Raw genomic sequence first — 10,172 nt, 5'->3', positions numbered from 1 at the left:
CAATGCGGACTTTCAAAGCTTCCAAAACTACTGTGAATTACAATAGTTATGATAATACAAACATGAAAAACATTAACGTTATTAATATTGAACATTGAATTAATTAAAAACATATCCACATACATTTAACAGAGCAAAGGTTAGAGTCTTACAATGCGGAGTTTCAAAGCTTCCAAAACTACTGTGAAAGACAAATAACAGCGCAGAATGGAATATGAATAATAACGTTTTACCCAAAAAAACGCGAGTATTTGGCATCCACCCTTGAAGAAAAGAAAAAGTAGCTGGATAGCATCCAGCTCGAGCCTAACAAAGAGAGGTGCGAAAGTTACAAAGTTTTTGATATAATGACTGTTCATTAAGGTTTCACGCACTTTAGTGCAACACTAAACGTGTAGGCGAAGCTCAACGAAATCAAAACGATGACGGTGTTATGTTCGTAAACTCTGAGATTCATACCAGTTAAACATTCCAGAAATGCGCGTGGTTTAAGTTACTCTAAATTCTTCATAGTAATATAATTCAACTTCATTAAAGTAAAATGGTCAATGGAATGTTGATGTGCATTTCATAATGTACATAATTTTAATGATGTGTTGACAAAATTATTTATTTTAATAAGAGATACACTTAGTATATTAATTACTAGGATTTATCAAAACGTAGTTTTAGAATATTTTAAGCAGCAAGTTAAAAATGTGAAATTCAGACTCAAGAAAACAGTACGCAAATTTCAACCATAACCATCAAACTGGCAAGTTCAAACTTTGCATATAACCTGAAAAGTGGGAAAGTTTCTGTATGTGGTTTCAAATTTGTTACTTGTAAACAAACACCTCAATATCAAATATCCAGGATGATGTTTTATCTTTTAAATCAACATACACTTAACTTAAAAACTGACATTTGCGGGAGACTTAATTACTGGAAAAGTGGATCAAGGAAAAGGGGGATTGTCGGGAGTTACTGGTAAAATCAGTCAATCGTTCATAAAGATGATATTGGGGGATTGTCGGGAGTTACTGGTCAGGACAGTCAATCTTTCATAAAGATGACATAGGGGGATTGTCAGGTGTTACTGGTCAAAACAATCAATCTTTCATAAAGATGACAGCGGGGAATTGTCGGGTGTTACTGGTCAAGACAGTCAATCTTTCATAAAGATGACATAGGGGGACTGTCGAGAGTTACTGGTCAAGTCAGTCGATCTTTCATAAAGATGATATTGGGGGATTGTCGGGTGTTGTTGGTCAAGACAGTCAATCTTTCATAAAGATGATATTGGGGGATTGTCGGGAGTTTCTGGTCAAAACAGTCAAACTTCCATAGATTAAATATGGTTGAATTTTATAATTTTATGTGGTTCTCTGTATTTCAACAGATCCAAGCTTTGTTGTTGTTATTTCTAATTCAAGACCTTGTAAATCGATCAGAAAGTTTGGCACAAAGCCAAGGACTGTTTCTAATTAAATTAGAATCGCTCTATATGGTATATTTGTTTGTTTGTTTGAAGTTAAGCACAAAGCTACACAATGGGCTATCTGTGCTCTGCCCACCACGTGTATCGAAACCCGGATTCTAGCGTTTTAAGTTCGCAGACATACCGCTGTGCCACTGGGGGGCGTATATGGTATAAAGGGACACATTGTCAGTAGCCAGTATACCGGAAGTCCAAAAAGTTCCTTTGTCATTTGGTAAAACAACTTTCCTCTTGGTGATTAGGGTAACTATTGTTATTATTTATCACACTTTGCTTGTGATCTCCCATAAGTAAGCGACTTATTTCTTCTCACAATAATTTAATTACAATTTTAGAGTCAGTGAAATAAACACAAGATAAAAAAGATAGATTTAAAGATTCGTTATTTTCCTGCACATTTCATCAAATTACGGAGCGAGCACATTGTTCCTAACCTGTGAAATAACATTACTGGGTTGATAAAGGTCAATTCGGGTCAAAATCACTAATGCATTATATTTAAGTAAAACAACAAACAAGTGCAGAGTTCAGTTATGACTGGACTGTTTGTTTTATTTATTATTATTATTCTAATTAAACGAGAGAGAACCCTCAATAGCCGCGGCACTTGAATTTTTTTTTAGGCAGGATTAGAGTAAATTAATCTACAAGGCCTTGGGCGTGGTCAATACATCAATCTAAAGAATTTGACCTCCTGAGTTCAAAACTGTAATTAGATCTCAAATCGGTCAAGAGATGGCGGAGCTATGAGCTAAAAGTTTGTACTTTATTAAAAAAACAAAACAGATTCAGAGTCATTCTATGATCCGCTATGTCGCAGCTAAAAATAAGTGTCAAGTACTTGTGTTTTATATTATCGTAATTCACAATCCCAGATCCTTTAGTACAAGTGTACAAACCATCTTTAGGAAATTTTTTACCATCCCTATAACCTTTTACCATATTTTTCGGAATATAAGACGCACCCTGAACATACAATATCCAGTGTAAGAGGAGAGGGCGGTCTGGGGATTACGGCCATTTTACTATAGAACAAAAAATGGGGCATCACGAAATGATCTCATCATCATCATCATATTACAGTTGGCTTTTAAACTTCAAACCTAAATCACGTGTATAGATAAGGTGTGTCATGAAGTGTGGTTACAACAGTAACAACAACTTTCATAAATCACGTGTATAGATAAAGTGTGACATAAAGTGTGGTTACAAGAGTAACAACAACTTTCTTAAATCACGTGTATAGATAAGGTGTGTCATGAAGTGTGGTTACAACAGTAACAGCAACTTTCCTAAATCACGTGTATAGATAAGGTGTGTCATGAAGTGTGGTTACAACAGTAACAACAACTTTCTCAAATCACGTGTATAGATAAGGTGTGTCATGAAGTGTGTTTATAAAGGGCACAGCAACTTTCCTAAATTACGTGTATAGATAAGGTGTGTCATTAAATTCCTAAATCGCGGTACCCACATACATAGATGAGTTAATCAACGAAACACGCTAATTAGTTTGTTTTTGTTTTTTACGTAACCCGCAGCCAAGTTGAATCCAGTAAATTTATATTTCACACTTAGTAAAAAAACTATTTGTTTTCCTGGAGTATGTCTAGATTACAAAACCGTGCCCAGTTTAACGTAAAAACTGACACTACGTGTACAAATAATCTTTAATGTGAAACGCCCATACCGTTATTTCTGTTTACCTGCATGAAGACTGTTACTATGGGAACAGGGACCACCTGGAAGCGATATTGGCACTTATCTGATGTATGCTTCTATGTTCTGCATGAGTGCTATTTGGTCACTATATTGTTTTATCTGTCTTTGCCAAGTCTATCCGACTCGTTTCATCTTCGGTTGTCATGACAACTGACATGATTATTACGAACAAAGTAGAATTGTGATGAATCTTATTATAGTCAGAAGGTAGAAGTCAATATTCAATAGAGTAAAAATAAAGAAATACTTAAACCTTTATAGAAATCCTCAAGTGAGTTGTCATGTTTTTTAGAAATCTATTTTTTTTCTCATAGTACGGCGTAATATACATAACTGTTTCTAGAGCTGAAGTTATTTGAAGAATAAACAAACGATAGGATTATAAAAAAAAATGATCTTTTAAATAAACAACAGCACCGTAAGCCCACGTTGTAGCAACAAGACCTAATGTATTCTGTTGGTGAACAGTAGTTTCGTAAAATTTGTAAGTTCTAGTGAAAGTTTAAGTAGCTTTCAAGAGTTATCTAAAATTAATATTTATGTAATCTAAAGCCCTTGTACCCCCAGTGGCACAGCGATAAGTCTGCGGAATTATAACGCTAGAATCCGGGTTTCGATAACAGTAGTGGGCACAGCACAGATATCCCATAGTGTAGCTTTTTACTTAACTACAAACAAGCAAACAAAAAATAATTAAAGCTTTGAAAATGTGTTTTTGTGCATAAGTACATTGTTTAAGTTAAACTTACAGACATAAGGAAACTTATAGACGCTTTATATAACTTGTTATTTCTATTGGATCATAAACAAGGTTGCGAACAAAAACATTGTTGCAATTTTCTATAATTCTCTTCGTTAAAAATAACGAACGATATGAAGCGTCGCCAAAAGCGCAATGAAAACTTATAAAGATGAGTCTGTGTTTATAAATTATTGCTGTTTATATATATACTTCAGCAGGGTCGTTAGCTTAGGATGAACATAATTTCAATAAAAAACTAACAAATATTCTAGCTTAGTTTTCATATTGACAAAGAAACTAAACAAACCGCTACAAAGAAACTAAACAAACCGCTAGGCAGCAACCGATTAAGAACATATTCATAGTGCGTGTGTTAGTGTGGTATACTGAGGATTAGCGTAGTACCTATTTGCCTCGTCTTCCCGATAACTGGATATTCGTGGACCTAGTATGGAGAAGGATAAGTGAGAGTGGTGACACATGAAAGGAAAAGGACAAGACATTTTTCGCATTGCAGACAAATAGAAGAATGGTCGATCGTTTGGGTGTATTAATGTGTTGTTGTGCATATTGAATTAAAGACCGAATTAAATTGTACTGAAATAAAAACCAAATAAAAGAAAATAGAACCTGACTTGAAAATCCACTGCAATGGAACAAAATGTGGTACACACACGAACAGAAAATTAAATACTTAAGAAAAGATGGTTACGAGGACTCGCAAGCTCGTTTTGACACCTTCAAAACACCAAAACTTATCTAATAGTCCACTTTCTTTCTTTCTGTGGCTGATCCAGAAAATTGGATCAAAGGTTTCTGGAAATACCTTCTCCATACGACAGTCGTTAGGTAGTCTCCTCACGCAAGGTGAAGTAGAAGACCATGCAACTATCTTATGGGACAGTAGATAGTTTCTGTCATGGGGCTCTGTTACGAAAAGTAACACCTAAGGCTGAATTTAGTGCGACACCTTGACAAGATCTAATTGTGTTCCGCTTTAGAACTTTAGGGCACTTATTTTTTATACTTCATAATTATGCACTATAGGAGAGTGACATATTTGGTATTTACATACCGCATCAAAATATAGAAATATCGAAAGACGTTCGAAAGCCTTTATACGTAGGTAAATAAATACAATATACCCCCGCTAGCCTTCTATCACAGCAAATTTCAGTGTTCTGGAAATGACAATGACTGAACTGGTAATGTACAAAATGGGCTATTAATGGAAGAAATGAGTGGAACAATTTTTTCGGAGAATCCTGTAGAATACGTCAGAAGTAAAAGAGGAATACTTACCAAGTATTGCTCCTCCATGCAATCGATATGTGGGCCTATAATTGTGAAATACTTCATACCCTGAGGGGAAGAGGCATACGGGATGTCCAGTGTTACTTTGACGTAATAACGGACAGTACAATGACGAGCCTCGAAACTACATGGGAGGCTACTTTCTGGAAGCTGGAACCTAAACGGAAAGGAGTGGTGACCTCTGGTCAAAATAGGAACGATACCGTCCAGCTTTTCTGAAAAATGTATAATAAAACAATTATTTACTTTCAATTACAAACTGACTGAAATTTTTGCAATATTAACTGTCCATCAGGGTTTCTTTAAATAAATGAAATGCCAAGGAATTTAGGTAAACACTGTGAAAATATTACACATAAGTATATTGAGTGAGCTCATTTCTGGTATTGTATACTTAAAACTTCTGATTGAAATCTAATGTGCTTTGCAGAAATGGTGAAATATTCTCAATTCACGAATTCTCATTGAGAGTGATATTTCTTAAGACATAAATATAAGGAAGAAAAATAATATAGTATAATAAGATTGAAAAAACGCATTAACACTGACGTATTTTGTAGTCTCGTTCTTTCTATCGTGTCAGGTACTAATGTACACGAGACTTAGGTGTGTCTCTTTCTCTTAAAATCTGTTTGTCCGTTTAATCTATCTCTCTCTCAAGACCTAGGTTATCCAATTACATCGGGTTATCATCATTGTTTATCCGATTAGTTTATCTGTGTCTCTCTATCCGTCATTCTATTTTTAGGTAGAGTACTTCATTTTTCTCTTTATGTCTATGTTTTGTCTGTTAAACAATGCGAGTCTGAGTTACTTTAACACATGGAAACACTACTTCAAAGAATAGTAGCCTATATGACTGACTCAGAACGACTGTTGTCCCTGAACCCCTGTTTATAACAATAACCAATCTTGTTACACATCTAAAAGAAGATATAAACGCTTAATATTTCTGATTTAAAAAGCAGGATAAAAAATGTGTTTACAATTATAGGATATGTTGAATTTTGAGCAAAGTTACTCCAGGGCTATCTATGCTAGCCGTTCATAATTTAGAAGTGATAGACTAGAAGGAAGGTAGCTAGTCAACACCATTCACCGCCAATTCTTGGGCTACTTTTATCAACGAAATGTGGGATTAACCCCCACATTATAAAACTCTACGACTAATAGGGATAGCATGTTCGGTGACAGGATTCGAACACGAGACCCGCAGGTTGCAACTCGAGCGCCCTATTCATCAGGCCATGCCTGGCCCTATTATAGAGCAATTGAACCAAAAGATGTACTGATGTTCTTCTCAGCCTATTGAATAACATCTTATATCTTCATTTAACAACATACTTATTTACCGGTCGTTAGATCCTGTGGTAGAGCTCTGGACTTGACAAGTTGGGTTCGAACCTGTGAGATACCACAAAATATTCAGCTCTTTAAACTGTAAGTGCATTATAAGAGTAGAAGACAATTCTTTAGCACGGATTATGTGTGTTAAGGTATTGCTAATTGGCTGCCTTCCTCAGGTCAGTAGTTCAAAATTACGGACGGCGGCAGATAACTTTAATGGCTTAGCCATAAACTCTAAATACAAAACAATAACAGTTGTAATTCTGAATCCAAGGCATCAACATTCAAACTTTCAAGAAATGTTGAAAAAAAAACTATGTTACATCCATACACAATACTATTACGTTAGGTATCAGAAGTTTATTTTGCTACGTAAACTGAATAAACAATATTTAGAGGGTTTTCCTCTAGCTATATGAAGACATCGATCAGGCAAGGATTCTACGAGTTTACTTAAGACTATCAGTCAATATTTCCTTCCTTTGTTTCTGCATATTCTCCCAAAATTAGAGCACATTAATCGGCTTATATTTTGTAACATTATTTTCTAATTTGTGTCGCACATTTTTCATTTAATTAGACTTTAGCATTTCATGACTTTTGTATCATGAACTTTCTGAAGTATTTGTGGAATAAAAATACTAAGTAAATACATATCTAAAAGTTTTCAAGAAGAACATTTTATTTTTTAACGTATATTATGGAAAAAGCAGCAGATCGTAAATGTTATAAAAACGTGAATACTGATGAACCACAATACTAAATAAAGATGATACAAGTTTGAGGACCCTTGCACGAGTTAGCCAAAGACACATTCCGTGTCTTGACCTAGAGGCAAGATAATTCACAGCTACAGATTCTAGTGCTAGACAGTCGTGGTATACTGAGATAAGGCCCTAATTGTTTAGATAAAGCTCCTAACGAAATGAATCAATGTCACCAAAAACTGTTAACGGGACAGCAAGGAAAATCACTGTGAAGAGACCTGAGTTACACGGTTTGTCTCTATACGCCCTAAATTAATTATCTTGGATGATTTCGCCAAAGATATTAGATAAGGAACAGAAATAAGTTCTGTAATGACCAATAACAAGGTGGAATTTGGTTAAAAGTCTGATGGAATAGTCCATTTGTTGATGGAAGATTCCACTTGTGCCAATCGAGTTAAAAGAACTACTTTTAAAGGTAGCTCTGCTAAACTTTTTGATTAATCAGAAAAACACTAAAAAGTGTGTATATTATTTCCTGTTTCAGACTATAAACGTCACTTCTCCGCACTTATGAAATTGCTCCAGAGAATTTTTCTGACTTCAGAAGAGGGAAGATGGCAGTAATCCAGAATCTACAAGATGTTCGCCCCACAAACGCCTTGTAAGTATACTATTTTACTATTATAGTCTAACAGTGTTTAACTTAAGATTCAATAATGTATAATGTATAATAAAAGAAAAGTGAATAACATTAACTGTACTAAAGAAATAATAGGCTTGATAACGCTTATAGTGGAACTACTGAAAGGTACCTTAGAAGAATTGTTAATGCAATTATACTGATTATGACCGAGAGAATTTCTCGTGTTAACTTAGTTCATAATCTAACTAATGTTTGTCTGTGTTGTTGAACATAATAAAAGGTCTTAGTAACGGACATCTAGATCTTAAAAACAAAGAATTCAATGATTTAGAGTTAGTATTGTTTCAAAATAACTTTTAGAGTTTCGATATAGATGAAACGCTCAACAGTGTATAAATAAAAAAGTCATTTGATTGTTTTCTATTGTTTCTGCGTGAGTTCTTTATTCCACACGTAAACTTCCTCGAGTTGGTGGCTTGTGTGCTCCGCTCGCGAAAGCACAACCTGAAATACAATTAAATTTCTTTGTAACAAATGTAACGTCGGACCCACGCCCGTTACATTTCTCTCTCTCTTTCTCCTACAAGTACTTTTTTTTTCCAACAGCAGAGTATGATTTGGGATATTATCCTGACTGCAGTTCAAAGCCAGAGTCAATTAAATGTCATCCAGTTGATAATGTACGACGTTATGATGCTGCTCTATCTTTCTAACACCACCAATATTTCCCACCTTATATTTTACAGAAATCTCCACACCTTCACAGATATGACGTCATATTTTATCTGAGCTCCAACACATACTTGCTTGAACTTCTCACTGCCACCGCACCGAAGTTCATTCCGTGTTTTATCCGTCCATTATTTGTTTGTTTGTTGTCAAGCGCAAAGCTTCACAATCATATATCTCTATTGTGCCCATTGCAGTGATCGAAACTTAAATTTTAGCGTCATAAGCCCTCATTCTTAGTTGCTGAACTATCAGGGGATCTGTATGTCCGTAGCACACTTTTCTATTCGTTCTTCCGATTTTTGTGATCCCTTCCGAGAGTATCCGAATATCTGACTTTCTGGAAATACACGCATGAGTGTTCTTCCGAGTGAACCTGAAAGACGGCCCTTTCCAGAGTACCGGAATAACTACACTTCTTCGAACATCCGAAAAAGTATTCTTTCAAGTGTATCTGAATGATTACACAACCGACAAAAAGTGTTCACATAACAACATATTACATACAAAAAACACTATCTAAACCGTTTATAATTATCGTAATATATAAGACATAAAACGTATTAAAACTTATTAAAGAGTACGTATTCGTGACAATTCCTCAAAAATTTTCATGGTTTTACATATACATGTATACATGACAAAAATCATATAAACTCTAACAATACAAAGGATAAAACGCAAAATAGATTTTTAGATTAATTTCCTGAATAGCTAATAAGCCAGCGTAAGTCTGAGCGTGCTACATTAAAAAGATTAGATTACATAAAACTAAAGATGAACTACCAGCTTTTCCTCTCAGTGGCTGAACTTTGTGTTGACAAGACGCAATTTCCTGTTTCGAAAGTTGAGTGATCTTAATAGTAATCAACACAATTCCTACTTAAAACCATTATTTTTAGAACTTCAATTTCCATATTTGGCGGTTATCGTGGTGCCGTACAGAGTTTTAATAAAAGTAAAACACATACGTATTGTTGTCGAACAGTAGATGAAGCAACGTTAATAAAACATGCTGGCATAGAAGAAGAAGCTTGATTTAACCTATTTTATACTCGATAACTCGTGCCGGTGACTATAAGTAAGGCTTAATAATATTAATTTAGGTTTTATTTTGAATGGAAATATAAAAGTTAAAACACAATACCCTAAAATCTCTACATTCTCGTACAATATTCATTTACCGAATGTGGATAGATATATAGATAGACAGATAGTCTATAGATATATATAGATAGACAGATAGTCTATAGATATATATAGATAGACAGATAGTCTATAGATATATATAGATAGACAGATAGTCTATAGATATATATAGATAGACAGATAGTCTATAGATATATAGATAGACAGATAGTCTATAGACATATAGATAGACAGACAGATAGTCTATAGATATATAGATAGACAGATAGTCTATAGATATATATAGATAGACAGATAGTCTATAGATATATATAGATAGACAGATAGTCTATAGAT

The 10,172-nt window shown here is 34.5% G+C and overlaps 1 protein-coding gene across 5 annotated transcripts in view; it reads right to left on the bottom strand.

Annotated features, from left to right (window-relative positions):
- Nucleotides 1-10,172, bottom strand: part of LOC111086322 (arrestin domain-containing protein 2-like) — an 83,950-nt gene that overhangs the window by 13,528 nt on the left and 60,250 nt on the right. For all 5 annotated transcript variants that reach the window (XM_022388753.1, XM_022388754.1, XM_022388756.1 and 2 more), the window contains exon 4: nucleotides 5,247-5,473. In XM_022388753.1, the coding sequence (XP_022244461.1) occupies nucleotides 5,247-5,473 (227 nt within the window). The remainder of the gene's footprint in view (nucleotides 1-5,246; nucleotides 5,474-10,172) is intronic.

Source organism: Limulus polyphemus, unplaced genomic scaffold, assembly GCF_000517525.1.
Source record: "Limulus polyphemus unplaced genomic scaffold, Limulus_polyphemus-2.1.2 Scaffold1019, whole genome shotgun sequence".
Taxonomy (NCBI): Eukaryota; Metazoa; Arthropoda; class Merostomata; order Xiphosura; family Limulidae; genus Limulus; species Limulus polyphemus.
The sequence above is the reverse complement of the archived record's forward strand: the minus strand, read 5'-3'. Positions and strand labels throughout refer to the sequence as shown.